This window comes from Nyctibius grandis, chromosome 4, assembly GCF_013368605.1.
Source record: "Nyctibius grandis isolate bNycGra1 chromosome 4, bNycGra1.pri, whole genome shotgun sequence".
In the NCBI taxonomy this organism is placed as follows: domain Eukaryota; kingdom Metazoa; phylum Chordata; class Aves; order Nyctibiiformes; family Nyctibiidae; genus Nyctibius; species Nyctibius grandis.
Window position 1 is genome coordinate 95,654,211 of NC_090661.1, and position 19,991 is coordinate 95,674,201.

General features: G+C 36.8%; 1 protein-coding gene across 2 annotated transcripts in view; it reads left to right on the plus strand.

Annotated features, from left to right (window-relative positions):
- The first annotated feature begins 406 nt into the window (after window positions 1-406).
- The window catches only part of NHLRC2 (NHL repeat containing 2), a 34,642-nt gene continuing 15,057 nt past the window's right edge, over window positions 407-19,991 (plus strand). For both annotated transcript variants that reach the window (XR_011048008.1, XM_068398892.1), the window contains exons 1-5: window positions 407-708; window positions 2,745-2,897; window positions 7,668-8,123; window positions 10,491-10,612; window positions 12,085-12,214. Coding sequence is in view for 1 of the 2 variants with exons in the window: in XM_068398892.1 (XP_068254993.1) it covers window positions 546-708; window positions 2,745-2,897; window positions 7,668-8,123; window positions 10,491-10,612; window positions 12,085-12,214 (1,024 nt within the window). In the remaining variant the exon portion in view is untranslated. The remainder of the gene's footprint in view (window positions 709-2,744; window positions 2,898-7,667; window positions 8,124-10,490; window positions 10,613-12,084; window positions 12,215-19,991) is intronic.

Here is a 19,991-nt window from a genome sequence, read left to right on the forward strand (position 1 = left end):
TGCCTCCCCGCAGCCTCCCGCCGCTACCGAAGTTGGCGGGCGGGCGCCTCTCCTCAGCCGTTCGCCGCCGCTGCAACGTATTCGCTTCCGCAGCTTCGTCACCACGGCTGTCGCCCAACTTTCCGCTTCTCTCGTAGCATCTCCCATCCCCAAAAAAATCCCACTATCTAAATAATTGGTGCCTTGTTTGGACTTTGTCCCGGTACCGCTCGATTTTCACATCTATTCCGCTTACAAATAAAAAAGTGACTGGGCGGTAAAAGCAGGCTGTGTTGAATCTGCTGAGCTGGAATCACCACTGGGGATTCTCCTCACGAATACGCTTCTGTGAACATCAAAGCTGTGTAAAAACCCGCAATGAGTGAGAAGGTCCCCCTTTAAGACAGACGAGTTATTGCGTATTTGTGCTTAGGTTTTGGTTTGGTGGGTTTTTTTAATTACAGTTTTCCTCCCCCGCGCTGTGGGCGGTGCTGAATGTGCGGTCGTGAAACGGCAGCCCGGTAAACAGCGGCCCGTCCTGGCGGCGGGCTCGCCCGGGAGGCGCCATGGCGGCGGGGGGCCTGGCGGGGCTCCTGCCCGCGCAGACCCAGCTGGAGTACGCCCTGCTCGACGCCGATACTCCCCAGGAGAAGGAGAACTTGGTCTACCAGTACCTGAAGAAGATGGACAGCCGGGAGCGGGACCTAACGGTGCCCGAGCTCGGCGGAGGTGGGTGGCGGGGCCCGAGCGGGTCAGGCCCCGCGGCGGAGCGCGGTTCGGCGTCCCGGCCCCGCCGGGCGGGCGGCTGCAGGGTCTCCCCCGGTGGAGGTGGCTGAGCTCCGACGCTCATCGTGTGGCGTTTTCCTTGAAGTCCCGCTGCCTGCGAGGGCCGTGTAATTTCGGCCCCGTTAGCTGCTTTTTTAAAAGGTGCTTCTAGTTACAGGAAATGTCACTCCTGAAAGCACCAGGAGGAAAGGACAAGCCTTTCCCTTCTGTACGGTGTATTGATATCTCTCCTCTGGTCATAGCGAGAACCTTACCAACTCTCGCAGCTTTCTCTCGAGCTCCCTTGGTTTCACTGCAGCCGGTTAGGATGCTCCCCAGCTCTCTCTCCCCCATGACTTACCTGTGCTTGTCAGTTTTCATGTTCCTGATAATACATACAGTGCTGGAGATGTCCTTCTGCTTTGCTAGTGTGCCCATTTCCCTTTCACACATTTGTGTATCTCTTCTTGTGCTCAGTGTGAAGTTAAACTTTGAGTCTTGTAAGATCTTGCAGATCCTGCTCAGGGTCCTTTTAACCTTAGTGGGGCTCTCTGCAACTCTGGGAGCTCACATCTGACTGCAAAACAGACACCTCAGGAGGTAAACTTCAGGTTTAAAATCACACGTGTATCATGGGAATGAATTCTGACTTTTAACCAATGGAACAAAGTGAATGCTCTTTCTGTCTAGATTTGGACCCCTGAATTGAATTTTCATTTTTGTCATTAATATTCCTTCACTTTCTGTGTCCTGTTCATTTTCTCCTCCAAAAAGAGCTCAAATATGTAGCCAACATTTTTCATTCACAGCATTTTTTTATGGAAGGTATTTTAATTCTAGTGAAAAGCAGAGCAATGCCATAAAATAAATAACCTACTCTTTTCTTTTAAAAAGTAAACAGTAAAGCCCTTATCCTGTGGAAATAATGCAAGTGCTTGATAAATTATTGTCACCAAATCTAAATGTGTGTGCATCCATTTATGTTAATAAATATATGGAAGTAGAGATCAATCCTCCTCTTAGTGAAACAGAAATCAAACCTGCTGACTTCAGCAGCAATAACTTCTCCTGGGGCAATAAGAACTTAGTTTGTTGAAACTGTCAGAGTGGAAGTTTTGAGGATTTTTAGATTAGTCAGCATACATTTTTAAAAAATAGGCCTTCAAAAACTTAACTCAGCTTTGCATTGTATCACATCTATCTTTTTCCCCCTGTTATTTTCAGAAATGTTAACTGGTAATGACAGCGGATCATGTTCTAGGATATTTATTTCTTATCTTGATACTAGTTTCTAATGGAATCAAAGGAATACCAATTACCAGTGAAAAAAGAATGCTTTCATGACTCATATCAAGTGGTTAAAATAAATGACCAGGAGTACTGCCGGGTATATCTGAAAAGGTTGTATTTCTTCCCATGTAACAGGATTAATTTATACCTGTCATTTTAAACTTTGAAAATCAAGATCAAAACTCTAAACACAAAAATATTTCTATCATCTCTGAAATCTTTACAAAAGTAAAGATTTCTCTGAAAGTTCTTACGAAACTGTTGGAAAAATCATTAAGAGTTTAACAGTTTTTTAGTTTTACTAGCATTTATGTGAGTTTTAAATAATTAATTGTTACCCATATGACATTGTTAGGGCTTGAATAATGTAGATCATGTTTTAAAATGTATGAAAATGGTTCTGAGGCTCTCATGTTTTTTCAATTAAAAGGTGCCTGTTTAAATATATGAACTGCACTTTCAATATTACATTAAATCTTGTTAATGCTATTTCTTTTCATTTACTAACTGTGAAGAATTGTGGAATATAAGGGTGAATTTGATAACCAGAACACTTTTGGCTTGCTTTTCTGCCTGCATAGAAAGTGATGTTGAACTTTTTTTTTAGTGAAATGTACAAGGAGCATTGTGTGGTGTTGAGCAAATTAGTATAAGTGTCTGCCTTTCCATACCATTCCCCTAACTGGGTATCTCTGTTCTCTGTATTCCAGATCTGCAATGGTTAAACACTGAAGGTCCTATTTCTCTTCACAAAGACCTTTGTGGAAAAGTTGTGGTGTTGGATTTCTTTACTTACTGCTGCATCAATTGCTTGCACCTGCTGCCTGATCTCCAGGCGTTAGAGCACCAGTACTCTGATAAAGGTAAAAGTGCTTTAGCTTGCTTGGAATAGAATTTCCTGGCAGTGTTGCAGGCGGAGTAGCTGAGTCACTTTGTTGCTGGTTACTAAACAGCTGGCAAAATTTCAGGGGTGCCTAAAAATGTCTTCTAATCTTTTAAGTGGCCTAAAAAAGGTGGCTGTGGGTACTGGCATCGCATTTTTAAATGGGGTTAAATAAGGCATCTGTTGTGTCTGTATAATTAAAGAAACAGGATATGTGCTTAAAGCCCAAATCTGATATCCTCATGGATAAGGGTATTTGCAAAAACCAGTGCAAGGATGTAAGATATGGGCTCAATATAAGTATGTAACCCTCTACACTTGATTTAGTAACCAATTCTGAGAAGAATGTAATAAAGGTGGTGGCATGGATATAGTTATGATTACTTGTTTTTTCCATTCCAGCTGAAATAACAAAATATGTAAGCTTGGTTTAGATTTTTTTTTAGTATTGGCATCAAATTATATACCATTAGTAGTCCTGTGTTCTGGAGAGGGAATTAAGCTCTTCAGATTCACATCTGAGATAAAATCTGTCTCTCTCTCTCCCTCTGAGTGAATAAAAATGCAGGGTGATTACTTTTTAGAATGCAGTCTCTTGTCATCATGATGCCTTGTCAGAGATAAGCTGTGGTCTTACATGGAATGTATCAGCTACTCACTTATCTTGGATATTTTAATAGACTCAGCAGTGAGATGAAGAACAGTGTTACTTTCAGCCCTAAAAAAAATGTATTAAATGTCATATATATATATGTAGTAAATAACATTATCTTATAATGTATAAGTCTCTGATTCTCCATTGGCATTTCTGGTGGTTTTTAATTTTGGCAGCATTTATTTTCATGTGTTACTTTCTTTCACTATAGAAAGAAATTACAATGTCTTTGAAATGTCAAGTTCTTTAAGTAGTTCATTATATATTATAGGTTTACATAGCGCTTTACAGAAGACTCAAACTAATTCTTCTACCTTGGAAAGCTTAGCTGTTTGCTTTGGAGAAATTTGAGATCTGGTATAATGTTTCAGATATGAGGAACTTTATCTAATAAGGAAAAACTATCATGGCATTTTTTTGGGAGGGAGGCAGTTTTAAGTGGAAGATGATTAGCAAATGATAAACGGACTGCTGTGGATATCAGGCATGCTGGGAAGAAGGTCTAGATTGAGATTTCACAAGATTACATTGATCATATAATAAGAATATCTTTAAATGATAAACATTTTGTAGCATAGTGTTATTGTATTAATATAGCTGTCAAATACTTCATCTGTTTTTTGACACCAAGCTGTTAAATCAGTTGATAACAAAATATTCATTTTAACAACCTCTACCCACAAGCTTTCTCTTTGAAGTATTTGAACATCCCTATACTGGTATAAAAGATGCTGCAGCACTCTGAACGGAACTGGAGGTCCACTTGGAGACACTTTTTTTTTTTGTTTGACTTGTATTAAACTTCCTGTCATAGGCGTTATTGCTTGAGGAAAGTATTTTGCTGATAGGTGATAAATTCTTTTTGCATTTGAGCTATCCTAACAAGGCCTTTTTGGATTTGAGCTATCCTGTTCCTACAGGAACCGGAGTGAGAAAAAAGATACTTGGGATGAAAGTGGAGGTAAAAGGAAAGAAGAGCAGGTGTGTGGAACATTAATCTCAAATTTAATCCATTAGGAAACAGAGGATAGCAGTTGGATTCAGGAAGAGATTAAGGTGCTTGATGGTTCAAACAAAAAAGAAAAATACATTTTTTTTTTCACTATAGATCTCCCTTTTGGTTGTTTTCTGCTGTTTTCATGTTTTGATTGTCAGCCTTTTCAGGATTATTTAATTTTTCTTTGCTTGCTAAGTGTGTAAATGTTAGCATTACAGTAATAGGTATAAATATATCAAGGCAGTAAGGATTGTGTTTTTTTAAGCCATAGAAAAATACGTCAGTAGATGGTTTTATATCAATGTGCATCTTCTTCACCAAAGGCAAAGATGGTTTACTAATCACTAGGAGAGAGAGGAAGGGAAAGGTGTTGACTTGAGAAACTTGAGAAAGATAAAAGTTGGAAGAATAACACAAATGCTTTAAGAAGGTCTAGATATATTAATGCAGGCATCTTGGTATTCAGCCTTATTCTGGAGTTTTGTTCTATTTTAATTTGCTCTTTTCTTTAGTTAATGGAAGTCCCTTCGCTTTTGGTTGGGTTAGTTCCGAAATCTATCCCCTTGTGATTGCAAAAAACCTGATTTTGGTGCAAAAGATGAGCAACTTTTGGCAGCAGCAAGACAGATTAAATATATAGTGAAACTGCAGCTTTATTAAACTTCAGATTTGTAAACATAGCATTTATTTACACATTTCATGTATATGTTTACCGTGCTATAGAAGTGGCAGAGGGTGCTGACCTAGCAGACAATATTAGTCAGAAGGAAAACAAGCATCTTGCTCTGACAAAGCATCTATCTCATAATACATTTGGATATTTAATCTATTGTTTGAATATTTGAAGGAATGTTGCCTGTATTTTTTTGCATAACTAAGAACCAACCTCAATATTGATATTGTGTCTTTTTTTCATTGTACATTATGTACATACGTTTTTGATACTCTGATTACTTTTTTTTTAATGTGGCTCAAATGCCCTCTTACATGGAGTATGTTGAAACTTCAGCAGTGTGATCATCAGACATGAGAAGTCTGAACACAAGAAGCTGTAATTTTAGGATTATCCTAAATCATTGTATATATCATTGTACCTATGCACATAGTTCTGTTGTCTGGAACTTCAGGAGATCTGTTTCAAAATGAAGACTGCTTTCTATAGGATTAAATGTTGCCTAGCATCTTTATCTGATATGTCCTCGCTGCTATCTTCAGTGATGCTATTTCTGTGTTTCAAGTGGCATTCAGAAAGTTATTTTAAACCCCAGTGCATATTCAGTTCATGTTATCAGCAGTCCAGAAATGACTTCTATAAGAGGGAGTACTTTTTAATATTCAGAAATAGCTTGAAGTCCAGTGTTGTGCTCTGTTATAATCCTTCAAATGAAGTGTTTTAAATGGTGTACATATTCTTATATCTCAGCATAGCATCTGTCACTTTCCACAAGATTTTTCTTCATGAGAGAATGTTATAGCTTATTTGTGCTGTTCAGGTGTTCAGTATAGAATTGTCTTTCTAGCTTTAATGATATTTTTGAAGGACAAATGTAAGCACTGATGATGATCCTATTACAGTTAAAATATTTGACCTGCTGTTTGGAGTTCAGCAGTGAATGATAGTACAACTTCAGCTGTCTGATATTGCAGCGTGCTGCGCCTATAGGATTGATAAAGACTCTATTAGTTATAGTGATTTTTTAACTCTGTATCTGTGAAATAGTTGTAGTCAACTAAGTCTTTTATTGTGCAGCACTTTCCCCTGTCCTGTTGTCACATTGAAGATGATGTTCTTCTCCATTAACACTGTTTTATGGTTGAGAGGAAGGGCTAAAGGAGAAAAATAGTTTTCTGTTTCTCTGTAACTGAATAAAAAGCCAACCTGAGATTAAATTGGTGTTTTTAGAAGGAAACAAACTCATCTGAGCTCAAGTAATACAGCTATTTAAGACCTGAAATAATTGCCTTTCTTACATTTCTACCACAAAACCAGAGGTGAGGGGTGAACAAAGTTGTCCAGGTAGCCAGATTGCACCTCTACCGTAAAGGCAGGAGAAAAGCATAAAAGTAAATACTACATTCCATTCCAAACCACGTCCCTGGATGCAGTTGTTTACAGTTGTAGCTTTTTGGGCCCTGATTCAGGCCCGCTCTCATCAGAGGCCTGGTTTCACCGTTCAACTGCAGGGCTTTTGGAGGACTGTTTTACAAAAGCATTTTACTTTTACATATTTGCTTGAAGATTTACAAATAGTGAAGCCCTTTAATGGATTAGGTGGTAAATGCCAAATAACAGGAAGATCTGATATGTAAATTTCCAGTTTAGAGTGACTTCTTGTGTGACACAAAACAGTTGATGCATGAAATAAAATGTATAAGATAGGTGAGTTATTGCGGGAAAAAGTACACTTCTTGTGGATTAAAAATTAAAATGCTAGAATGCTAAATAAATAAAATTATTTTCTTTGATAAGGAGAAAGGTGCATTATGCAAGCTGCAAAAAATTACTTTTTGTGTGGTTTTCCTCAGAGCGCTAATTCGGGGTTTTGCTAATTGCCATCATAACTGGAAGACTTAAGAGAGAAAAGCTAGAGTTAGATATGCCAGGGTAACTCTGGACTTCCAGAGTTCAGTGTTCCTTTGTGATTCCTAGTTAACAGTGGAGAAAAATTAATTTTCTAAAACACCATTGTTGTGTATAGGAATCAAAAGACAAAGCGGTATCATAAACATCTGAAAAAAAACAAAGTCTGAATTGAACTGCTACAGTTTATCCATAATTATTTTGAAAGTATTTTTCTGCCTTAGTATGTAGAGGTTCAGGAACTAAGAACAATTTATGCCATATTTAACGTTAACCATCTGGGCAAGTAATGGTCCTAAAGTTCAGTAATTTTACTGAAATGTTATTTCTGAGTTTCAGTATTTTGTATACATAGCTATCTATATTCCTACTGAGATGTGATTGCTTTTTGTTTGTTCAAATCCTCTTTCATTCTGGAAAGCAGTCAGTCACATTGTGAGATAACTGTGTTTCATTTTTACTTTCTTTAATTCAAATACAAATATGTTTCAATGCACAACTTTGTTTTTCCTTTCAGATGGTCTTATTATTGTTGGTGTCCATTCAGCGAAATTCCCAAATGAAAAAGTTCTGGATAACATTAAAAGTGCCGTCCTGAGGTATAATATTGTCCACCCTGTAGTAAATGATGCAGATGCAGCACTGTGGCATGAACTGGAAGTGTCCTGCTGGCCAACTCTGGTCATTCTTGGGCCTCGTGGAAATATGCTGTTTTCGCTTGTTGGAGAGGGACACAGAGAGAAGTTGTTTTTATTTACTTCTGTAACACTGAAATTCTACAAGGAGAGAGGACAAATCAAAGATAACAACATTGGAATAAAGCTATACAGAGACTCCCTCCCACCTTCTCCCCTGCTGTTTCCTGGCAAAGTGACCGTGGATAATTCAGGAGAAAGGCTGGTAATAGCAGACACTGGACATCATAGGATTTTGGTTACTCAAAAAAATGGACAAATTCTACACATTATTGGAGGTAAGGGTATTTAAGTTTATTATAATAATTTTAGTTTAGGAGTAGAATATGTTCGCTGGGCATACTCGGCTGATTGTTAGAAGACCTAGCAGTTTATAAGCATTGCAATTCTTTTCTTTTTTTTCTGCTAAAATCACTTTTACCAGATATGAGGGGATATAGCATAGTACCATCAATGTGAAGCTCTGGTAGTGCAACTGCTTGAGATGTCTAGTTTGTTTTTTTTTCCTTTGTTCCATTGACTTAAGTTTTGAATTTTTGTGATGTCTAATATGAGTTACAAAAAAACCATTTTGTATTCTTCTGAAAGGGTTGCAAACGGGTTTAGGTTTAAGTGACGTACATCCACATCCAGCAGCAAGGTAAGGAAAGGAAAAGAGACAATTATGTCTCCAATATGAAATGCCTCCCTTCCAATAGAAAAAATGAATTGTGGTGGTGTGTAGGGAGGTGTTTGGGGTGTGTTTTTTGTTTGGTGGTTGTTGGGTTTTTTTTAAATCAAGAGCATTCCTCTATAGGATCCCTTTCTGGTTTTAAGAGGAGAGGAGAGTTAATAAGAACAGTGCATTGCACTAGCACATAGGCACCTGAAAATGAAGTTACCTTAGTATATATATGAAAAGGCCTGTGTTCTCACCAAAATTGAGGTGTAACATATAATCAAGTTTTGAAAATAGTGAAAGTTAAATATTTTAAATTTAATTACATTTGTTACAAAGTTTCTGTTAGTAACATTTCTGCTTTAAAGAACTAATCCCTTAAACTGTTTTTCTAAAATTACTATTTGCTTTACAGTGCAAATAAAATGTACTTAAGCTTGCACACTCTTTGTATGCTTTACTCTTTTGTAAATGAAACATTCAGACTTGTTCTTTTTTTGTAATCTTTTACAGTGGTCAAAGTTACATCTTAATGCACCAAGTATGTAGGTGTTAGGACAGTCCATCTATGAGCAGCCATAATAGACAGATTTAGGAAGTGGTGGAATCCCCAAATCATTGCAAACAACGGTTCATTTATGTCTCAGAATCATAACCTGTATGCTCATGTGCCCTGTATTACTTAGTTTGGTATTGACTAATGCCTGTTCTGTGGCAGGATCCTACAAACCTCATAAAAATTAGGATGGCACTGCTGTTTAAAGGAAGGAAGAAAATCTCTTGCCATTTGAAGTAACAGTGCATTGGATAGACAGGCTAATTATCCAAGTTAACCTGATAAAGTCATTAGTCATAATGCCCTTTACTTATGGAAAGTACAAACAGGATTTCTTATGACAAAAGTGAGAGAATTTGGTTTCTGTTTGATATGTGAGATGAAGTCTCTGCTGACAAGGTACCCTTTAGTGTTCTGGGATAGTCATTAAACAGCAATTCAGAGGGAAGTGTGCTAACATCTGAACTGGTACCCCTCCTTCCTGTGGCACTCTGTGCTCTTCCCTTCCCTGGGGATCTGCACCCTGAGGCTTACCAAGGGGAACTATTGACACGCCAGCACCTTACTGCTTCATGTCTGTTAAGCTCTCAATTGTCTTCTGACAGTAGATTGTAAAAGTTTGTGTATTTCAGTGACTCAGTTAAATGATTCAGTGTGTGGAAAATAATGTAATGAAGTTGATAATACAGTAATAAGTGTGGGCATGCACAAAGGTTGAAATTATTATACTTGCATCATAAATCATGATGCATACATAACTCATATATCTAAATGTCTTCTGCTGACACATACTGCTAATACACTTCAAATGTTACTCCCTCTGAAATATGATGCTTACCTTCATACTGTTATATTCAGGTCATGTTCCTTTCTATTTGTTGATTGTTCCATGCAGAAGACTGTCACTCCATCATTCTCACTGTTCTTTTGTGTCATTAGTTCCATGTAATCTTTTTCCTAATTACTATTATTAATGAGAAAATGCTGCTAATCAGATATTTGTGATTATACCAAAAGCTAAACCATTGAAATGGAACTGAGTTTTGGAATTTAAAGTTTTTCCTGCTGGCTTGCTTTGATGTAGTCAGGAATAAAAAAAGATGTAGTTTTTTATTTCTGTCTTCTGTTGTTGCTGTTGTCCTTTAGTGCAAGGGAACAGGAGCTATTAAGACTTCTCTTTGGAAGATGAGCTTAAAGAAGCAGAGGACTTGTGGAGAACGAGTCCAAAACTTAATAGCACCAGGCTATTGTAATTACATAGCACAGTGACTAAAATGAGACTACACAAAATATTAATAATGTAAACTGTACAAGGTGCTGTGACAGCATCTCTTAGAGTATGTAATTCTCTTACAGGTTTAAATGTATGCACTTTATTTTTAAGTTATTTTTTCTAAAATTAGTTTTGAGTTTGCTTTGTTTCATTTATAGGTCCAAACAGTGGAAGGAGAGATGGAAGATTTTCAGAGGCAGCTTTCAACTCACCACAAGGGATTGCTATAAAAAATAATGTTATTTATGTTGCTGATACAGAAAATCACCTAATTAGAAAGGTAAATTTTCCACGAGGAAATTCAAAATTTAATCTCTTCCACCTTATTCTACTTCAGTGAAAATTTACACCAAATTAATTACTCTCCAAATACTCTCAACATCAGGAAGGAAATTTCGCCCAATATCTTATAAATAAGTGCTTTGTGCAGTTTGTTTTTTAAAGGGCTACATATACTTCTGTGCTTCCTTTCAAATGAAGGTGATATGTGCTACTTACTCTAGCATAACTGTTTTTTTTTTTTCCCTAGTGAGTCTTACTTTCCTGTTATGAGAAACATCTATTCTTAGTACTGGAAGCAAAAGTTGTTTTTGTTTCACTTCCAGTAGTATCAGATTCTTATCTAAAATTATTGTACTACTATGGTTCAGTGACTATCTAAACTTTTGTTAGCTGTTTGGGTCTCTAAAGTACAGGTAACTGCTTTAATTTCAGAATTGTCTGCGTGTGGATTTTTTTTCATTAAATGCTTGCAAGGTTTTAGCATGTAGGAATGTTACTCTCTATATATATTGTCATTGGATCTTACATTTGGTTAGGTCAAATGTAGAATAAGCAGAAGTTAAGTTTGTTGAAGCAATCCTTATTATTAAAAGTATTTTATGCATCTCAGAAGATCTTGTGCTTGCATCCTCACCAATATGTGTGATTCATGATCAGAGGAGGTACATCCTTACTGAATTTGGCGTGCCTTTGTACTGTTAAGTAGGTTCATTCTGTGTTTCATTTCAAAGCATAGTCCACAAACTCCCTGCACTGTATTCATTGTAGTTGGGTACCAGGTTTTATTCTGGAAAGGACCAAGGCTCCCTGCTAGTAAAGAAACTTTGTTACTGAAAATGAGTAGATTGCTCCAGATTGGTGATGGATTGATATCCATCACTGTAGCCTGGTGACCACAGGAAATTTAAGTGTTGCAGGTAGCAAAGACAGCACAGAAACATGCAAAAAGGGAAGGAAAAATAAAGGGGTTTAAGTTGAAATGAAATAAAATAAAAATATTTTTTGCTTCAGGGCATGAAATAAACTGCAAAAATAATTTGCTTTGTACATTATTTTATAGAGAGGTGGAGATACTACTACAGTATCTGAATTTTTATGTCATATTCCTATAGAAGTTTTAAATAAAACATCCACATCCACTGTCTGCCTGAGTATTTCTCTAGAAAATTTTGGTGCTTTCTTCTACAACTGCTGAACAAACCTTGACAGAGCAGTGTTATTTCTTGTTGCACGTGGAAGAGAATTCCAGGCACATGGTTTTCCCACTGCCCACGGCTTCCCCCTTCCCCCCGCCATCACCAAGCATTGTGGTAAAATTAATTCTTTTCCTACATAAACAAATACCTGAAAATTGTTACGATTTGGTTTTTATTTGTCAGCAAAAACTCTCTGGTTTTGACATCAAAATTATCTGTAACTTCAGTCAAGTTAATGTTGTACATTCAGTGTGTATAATTTTGCTTCTTGTAGATTGACCTGGAATTAGAGATGGTGACCACTGTAGCAGGCATTGGGATACAAGGTGTTGATAAGGAAGGTGGAGCAAAAGGAGAAGAACAGCCTATCAGCTCTCCGTGGGATGTGGTCTTTGGAAATTCAGGTATTGTATCAGTCTAGCTTTTAACATCTCATATTTACACATGCATGACTGTTTGCTAAATGTTTTCCTGTTTTGGTAATAATCTGAAATATGAAAAAGTAAAGATTTATTTTACAGCTGAGTCTAAAAACCAGTGGTTTCATTTGCAAGTGAGAACTGCAGTTCTGCTTTGGATCCTGAAAAAATGTGAACTGTTACTTTATGGGAAGAAAAATTCTTTTGTAGCCAGTTATATAGTTACTGTGTCCAAATAAAGAAGGAAATTGTGATTCCTTTTGTTAGGCCAGTGCTTTATGCCAGGATCACTTAAGAAGCAGCTACGTTTTACAGGAAGCGGTCATTGTCTAGAAGTTCCTTTCCTTAACTACACAGACATGTCTGACCACTTGTAAATATTTGAGTTTAGGAAATAAAAATAATTTTGGTTGGGTAGCTCTGTTTATTCCTGTTTAGGTGACATAAAATCATTAGACTCAACATCGTGATAGAGTCCATCAGATAGGAGAGGAATACCTCGGAAAAAACCTTGCAAGCATCAGGGAGTGAAAATCAGATCTTTGCATAATAGGATGGAAGAATCAGCTCCTGAGGATTTAAGTAGCTTTCTTTCCTGAGTCATTTAACACACACCTGAGCTTGTCATCACATAACTGCCGTGTTTTCAACTGTTATTAACTGTGAGTTGATACTGTATTTTCGCATGTTTCAATTTCAATATAATTTAAAAGTTGCAGATGCCAGTTTCTTAAAAATGACAGAACAATGCTTTAATGTGGTGTAAAATTCCGGTCAGTATTTCAGGCATAAAAATTGACTTCTAGTTTTGGGATTTATTGAATCTGCAGATGAATGGGGTGCGGAAGTAGCACGATTTAAGTCTGATAACTTCAAATTTAAGGTGCTTTGCAAGATTAGTAAATTAGAACATTTTATTGACCTGGAAGCATTTGTTATAATCTTGGGTCAGTTACGAGGAAAGAAAACACACTCAAATGAAGTTTAAGGGAACATGAAGCTAGTTCATAAATGCTGATTGTATAGAAGTCTTCTGGTACAAATACATTGTCAGTACAGGCAGTGTACCACCAGCAGCCTTGACAGCCTAAATAAGCAACCGGCATCAATTTTTAGATTCAAGACTTTCAGTAACAAAACAAAAAAATAGGCACTTTTTTCAAAGGCTTTGTCAATGACTCTTAACAATTGGTGTTGAGCGTATGGAATCCTACTGGCAAGAGAAAGGAGGAGTACCTGAAAGAGAATCTCACCAGATGTGGGTTGCTATTAATGAAGGCGTGAGTTTTTCTGAATTTTAACCAGCCTGATTTTCCTTTTGTGAACCAGTAGGCTGTTGTGTGACTAGATGGTATAGTTTTCAAGGTGTCTTGAACCAGCAAGCTGATCTCTGTGGGATGTTATTGCAGAGCTGTTTTGCAGATCAGCAGAGGAGGCGACTAATAACTCATCAGTGCTTCAGAAACTTAAGCTAGTTAACAGAACTATTCAAAATATCCTGTAATTTTACTTTTCATTTTTCATGATGCTTTCTTCTGCTTCTGCCAGTAGTTGAATATCTGTTGATACTTCTTATTTTTGAGAGCTCTGGTTGTTAAATGTTAATTGATAAGACTGTTATCAACATGAACACAGTAATCACTGAATTAGTCATCTGTAGAGGATTAGTCATCTGCACTGTTCAGCATTGACTGCTGAATTTTTATAAGTGTTTATGTAAAAATCAGATCGTCTGAATGCACTCTGTTCAGACCAGTATAGACTTTTAAATTTTCATCTAGAACCTACTAGTCAGTTGTCTATTTAAATCTCTACAAGATATAATACAATCTGTCAGTTAAGAAGAGATTAAATGAGTTTAAATTCTTTCTTTGAGAAGGTAATAGGCCAAATAGATAAACTGGTGTGTGTGCGGGGTGCTATCAGTTTCTTTTTAAGTTTTTTTTTTATATGGTTTTGTGTGAGTAAAGCTAGCTAGGACAAATTTAAATTACTGTAATAGCTATGTAAAACTCTTCAGAAAACTATGACCAGAGAGAGTTGTCGAAACGGAGGGTTATATTGAGTAGAATGCTAACAGGAGTCTGTCCCAGAGCACGAGGAACCAGGACTCTGTCATGTAGTCTGCAATGCACTTGTCTTACAGCATAGATACTGTCATGAGCTGCAGTGACTTCTTTAAGTTTGTTGCCAGACATCAAAATAGTTTGTCAACATTGCAGCAGAGTTTGTCAAAGTTGTACTGTTACTGCAAATTGCTTGAGCCTAGTAGGATCTTATGTTACTATCCAGTATATCACAGGATGCATTTGTGATTCAGTAAATGCCTGCGAAGCCCAGTTCTGTAGGAAATCTTCACTGGCCTGAACAGAGACCCAACCTTCTCTTGGTGATTCTCAGTGTGCTGTCCTACAAGTAGATACCCTGTGGTCAGTATATTACAAACTGGTATGCCAGTGTCTATTTATGCATTTGGATGGATGAAGTAATTGATGAGAGTTTCAAAAATTACGTTTTGTTCACATCCACACAGCGGAGCCTATTTTTTACATGTGCTTATCTGTATCTCTGTGCAACTTGCAGGAGGTAATGTACACTTGAACAACTTAGGTTCATTATTAGAAAATTCATGTTTGACTTTTATGTTAACTGGTGTGGCATATGGGAAATAGCATCATACATTCCCATTTTTCTTAGGTCTATGTAGCTTAAACTGTGTACAAGAGGCACTTTTTCTTTTCAGAAGATAGATTTATGGATTGTATAGTTTTTAAAGAAGTGATGCTTCTGTGAGTTCCCTTTTAATGTCCAAAGCCATGCTATTCAGAAGAAAAAAGGGAGGAAAAAAAAGTTTAAATGTTTAAGCTGTTTATGTACTACACTAGATAGTATTGAACAGCTTATGCTGACCTTTATCAAAGTCTCAAAGGGAAGGGTTACCTCTTAAGACAAAAATTTTTTCTGTATCATTTGTATTTCTTGAGATTACTCCTACATACAGTTTAGAGTATGTATTGATCAATTGAAAGTCTTAATTGTTTGCATTTTAAAATCTTAATGTATAGTTTGTTGTGAAATTAAAAATATTGAGGAAAAAAGTTTGAGAGCACAGATAAGTTAATATTCAGAGCAGATAATACTAAGTAGCATGCTTTTAAGCATCCTTATAGTATTTCCATGAGATAATAGGCTTTTGTTTCCCCATTTTATACAGATACTGAAGTCTGAGGCAAAGAGGTTAAACGACTGTGAAATACCATTTAAAAGAAAGTTGGGACAAATGTCTCTCTTTAAGGTGGGGGAGTTAATGGAGACAAAACACATGCTAGGATTCAGGCAGACAGTATTCTTCCTTGTCACCTTTTTTATTTCTTTAGTTGTGGCCACTGAGCTTGTGTTTTACCCTCCCTCTTAAAAATTCTTGAATTAACTCCATGGATTAATTCTAGCTTCCTTGAAGTTGGTGCTGAAATTTGCATTGACATAGATTGTGCAGGAAATACAGGGGGAGGGCCAGCAGCTTAAAAATATATTATAAAATTACAGTGTGCTTTTTTAGCTTTCGCTGTTGTCCTCTTCTATTTTTGTTCAGTGGGTGTTGAAAGCAAGTGATACAGAAATGCACAGTTGATCTGAGCGTGAAATGTTCTCGATAGCTGCATTCTTGCTGGGAGGAACAGGACAATGACCTGTGCTTGGTGACATAACTGTGTGTTTCACATCCCAAAATCGGGTCTTAAATTGCATGATTGTAATCTATTTATAGAAACTCCCAAGTACAGTATTGACCATGCTTTCAGTAAACTAGTTGGAAATTTTTACGTCAATTTAGGTTTTGCATAGATATTACTTAAATGAAAGTCCAGTACCTTATCATACTGGTACAATTTTTATAGCCCTTGAAAGGCAAAAGTATGTAAGATTTTTTTTCTCTCCGTGTTTCTGCTAGAGGATTATTTAGTACCTCTGCATTCCAGAGGAAGCACTTTTTTTTCTGAATTACTCATGGTGATTCTTCACTAATTTTACAAAAAATAAAGCAATAATCACTTCAGCAATAAGCAGTTAGCACTTCCTGGATGAGCTCAGAATATATATGAACTGTTTATGACTGAACTGTCTGTATCTTGAAAGTGTGCTTTCTACATGTCACTTTTCTTTTTCCGTCTGGTCTCATTCTGGCATTGAGGCTCTAGCCCTCGCTGTCCTGTGAAAGGAATTTTCCTTGATAATAGCTGAAAATAAAAGAGCTGCTTTTGTGATCATCAGGGATTAATTAGGAATCATTTTTCTGGACAGCTCAAAATTTGAATTACTCTAAACATATGTTGCATATGTAATATGACTGCATGATGTATCAGTGTAGATTTACTTGGAATGCAAAAGGCCTTCTCATCTCTTTAGCAGTTTCCTATACAAAGTACAGACTCAAAGATACCCCATTCAGCTTTGGGCTGCATCTGAGCTCTTACAAGTTCAGTTCCACAGAAGGTCATGTTAAGAGACATCGTTGACACGAAGCAGTATTGTCTGTCTTCTCTTCTTGAACTAGATCCTAAATTTACTTGTAAATGGTAATTATTTTTCATTTAAAATATTTGAAATTTCAAAGACAAAGTAACTTCTTCATTAAAGATAGGGCTAAAATAAAGTGGAAGACTTACAGGGTTTCATTCCTGTGTAAGAACTGTTTAAGGAGAAAAAGTCTTTCGAGAAATACGGCATTAAGAAGTTACAGTGAAGGACTGCAGTGAAGTAGGACGTTACCCAGTCTTGCTTTGGGAGGACTTCTGAAGCACACTGTTTTCTTCTGTATATTGTCTGAGTGGGTCGACCAGCTTTGTACTGTTGGCAGAATCACGGAGAGGGACAAATAGATTTAACTGAAGGTTCCACATGTTTTAACATAATTTATGTGCAGGTTCTGTCACCCCTAAGCACCTTTCATTCCTGCTTCTGAATGAAACTAATCTGAATTAGTTCTTCCATGTTAACAAATGCTAGCATTTCAACTTTGAATTTTTTTCAAGTATTTACTGCCATTACAGTCAGAACGCCTGAGTTAGAAAACTTGGGAAAATGAAAATATTTCATTATAGTCATCATTTTTAGCTTCCTTTTGTCTCCCATTGTATGACATCCCCTTGGTACCTATGTCGAAGGATTTCCCTTGATGAGAGGGCAGGTATGTTAACTAAGGAGAAAAATTCCAGAAGCATTTTGTTTCATAAAGGGTTATGCTGTTTGCATGATGCAACACTGTGTGAAAGAGTGCCAGGTAGCACAGAAAAAAGGAAGAAAATTCATTTTTACTCCTCTGAAGAAGATGATGTGTACTTGTAACAGTCCAGGCTTACGATGCGAAAGCATTTCTTTGGGGCTTTGCTGTCTCTGTGTTACTGAAGAACAACATTGATTTTCTAGTTGTTCTGTCAGTCAGATTTGGATTTAATTTGCTAAACTTCCACTGACTGAAATGCAGACGAGACTTGCATTCACATGTGCATATAGGTAGCATGCCTATCTGTAAACCAGACGGTATGTGTATAGCCCTTTTTGCCTCGTGTTTTTGCAGAGGATGAGTGTGCCAACAGATTTCTTCCTTGTTATTTCTTTTTTTTAAAGATAAAATTAGTAGACGAGAATAATATTTTCAAACTTCAGTCTATTTAGAAAATGTCAGTGATGCCAACCACAAAAAGTCATTTTGATTCCCAGGCTTTTAATTCCCAGACTGGAAGTAAGAATGCAGTCCCCCAGACAGGGAAGCTGGAAGTGTGGGTAGTTCTGGGAATGGAATCTCTTCAAACAGATACTGCTGTTGACTGGTACGAAATAAAGTCTTTTCTGTGCCTTCAGATTGACTCACAGTTAATGGTTAGCAGTATTACTGAACTGTTTGAAGTTGTGTGTGTGTGTACAAACAGGACTGTAAATTATTAAAACACAGATACATAGCAGAGGCAGATTCAGGAACTTGAAAAGCACTGAAGCATCGTATAATATGGAACACCAGTGCATTCAGAGCTCTAGTTCATTATTAGTGAATCTTTATAACAGAAGTATGTCACATTTGCAAGCCATGCTTTGCTTTGATACAGGCAGCACTAAAGATAAGAAAGCACACACCCTTATAAGGAGAAACTACACTGGATTTTTAAAACAGCTCAAGATAGGTTGGAATGTGGTACTTAATTGAGTAAATGTAAAAGAATTGCTTTGTTCTTTTATGTTGTTTTATAATAAATTCTTTAAAAATAAATTCTTTCCATTCAAGGTTGATAAGGAGTTATGAATAATGATGGCATTACCACAATTTTAGCATGCTGGTTCTCCCTGGCCTCCTTCTCCTATGAGAACAGTACAAGGATGACAATGGTGACATGTCCTCAGACTGTTCTCTCCTCAAAGAAGAGGTTTTTCTGTCTTTTGTTTCAGAACATAAAGCATTGAACTCTGTAGTGTCAGGACCATTGCGTCATAAAATACCTTAGATGAGCAACTATAGGCATTGTTTTTACTTTGCTGATTTTGTGTAGTTTTTTTAATTGAAGTTCTGATATATTTTCCACAATTCAGTATGCTTGTGCTGTTTCCATGCTTGCATTCATTCTCTTTGTTCTAATTGCCATCCAGTAGAAAATGTTTAAGTTGCATTACAATTTATGACGGTTATGGACCTCTTACTTATTTTTCCTGTCTTGTTCTCTAGTTGAAGAAAGAATCTTCTCTCTGTTCATCTTACATATTCAGTATAATTTGAAATTAATATTGGTACTTTTCTCCTGTGTCTCATATTTGATAAGCCTTTCAATGTGCAGAATTAGAGTAAGAAACCTTTTCAATTTTTCAACGTATAGCTGTCACAAGGGAGTTTTCAGTGGGTGGAATTAGAGCATTGAATAGATGAAGAATGGAATAGATTTTTCTGAAGTGCTCAGTTCTAGTCTTACTCCTTCATTTCATTGGTGGATAAAGTAAATATTAAATAATTAACAAAGCACTTTTTGAGATTCCTTAGAGTGAACTGCACAGCACAGCAAGATAAAAAGCTCATTTCCTGAATTGACCGGTGATTTTAGCATTGTTCATTCTAGGGTACTCAGATAATGCATCATAGAAACATAAAGTCCTGAAGCTGACCATGTGCTATATAGAAAGTAGTGAAATGAATTCATAGGCTGTTTTCTCAATTTAAATCTCTTAGAAACAAGCTCTAATCAAAGGTGATTCTGTACGGTTTTGTTTTTTTTTTTTTTTATTGGGATGTTTTTGGCATTGCCAGTACTTTGGGAACATCTCTGGTGACTCATAAAATGCATGTTTTCCAACTCATTTTGCAAACCTTCCTGCTCAACGAAAAGCTTTTAGGTGTTTTGGAAGTTTGACTTTTATTCTTGGAGCTCTATTTTGCGTCAAAACATGGAGCCACGTAGAGATGCAGGAAAGAATCAGCAGAATTCCTTTGATCACAGTCTTGGAAACTTGTATCTTGATCCAAGAAACGGAAAAGACTGAAGATAAACTACATTAAAATCATACCAGTACTACTCTGAAGAGGGCTCACAGTATGTGGAAATTGATTCTGGAGACAGAAGGATGCTTTTTTTCCCCTCTTGCAGTGTGTAATGTAGGAAAGGTTTAGGATTAGAACAACAACAGCAGGATCTCAGTTGGGGGAATGGTGGTAGTTTAATTTTAGGAAGATGGATTTGGGCTAATTTCTCAGGTTTAAAATTATTACAAGCATTTTAAATATAAT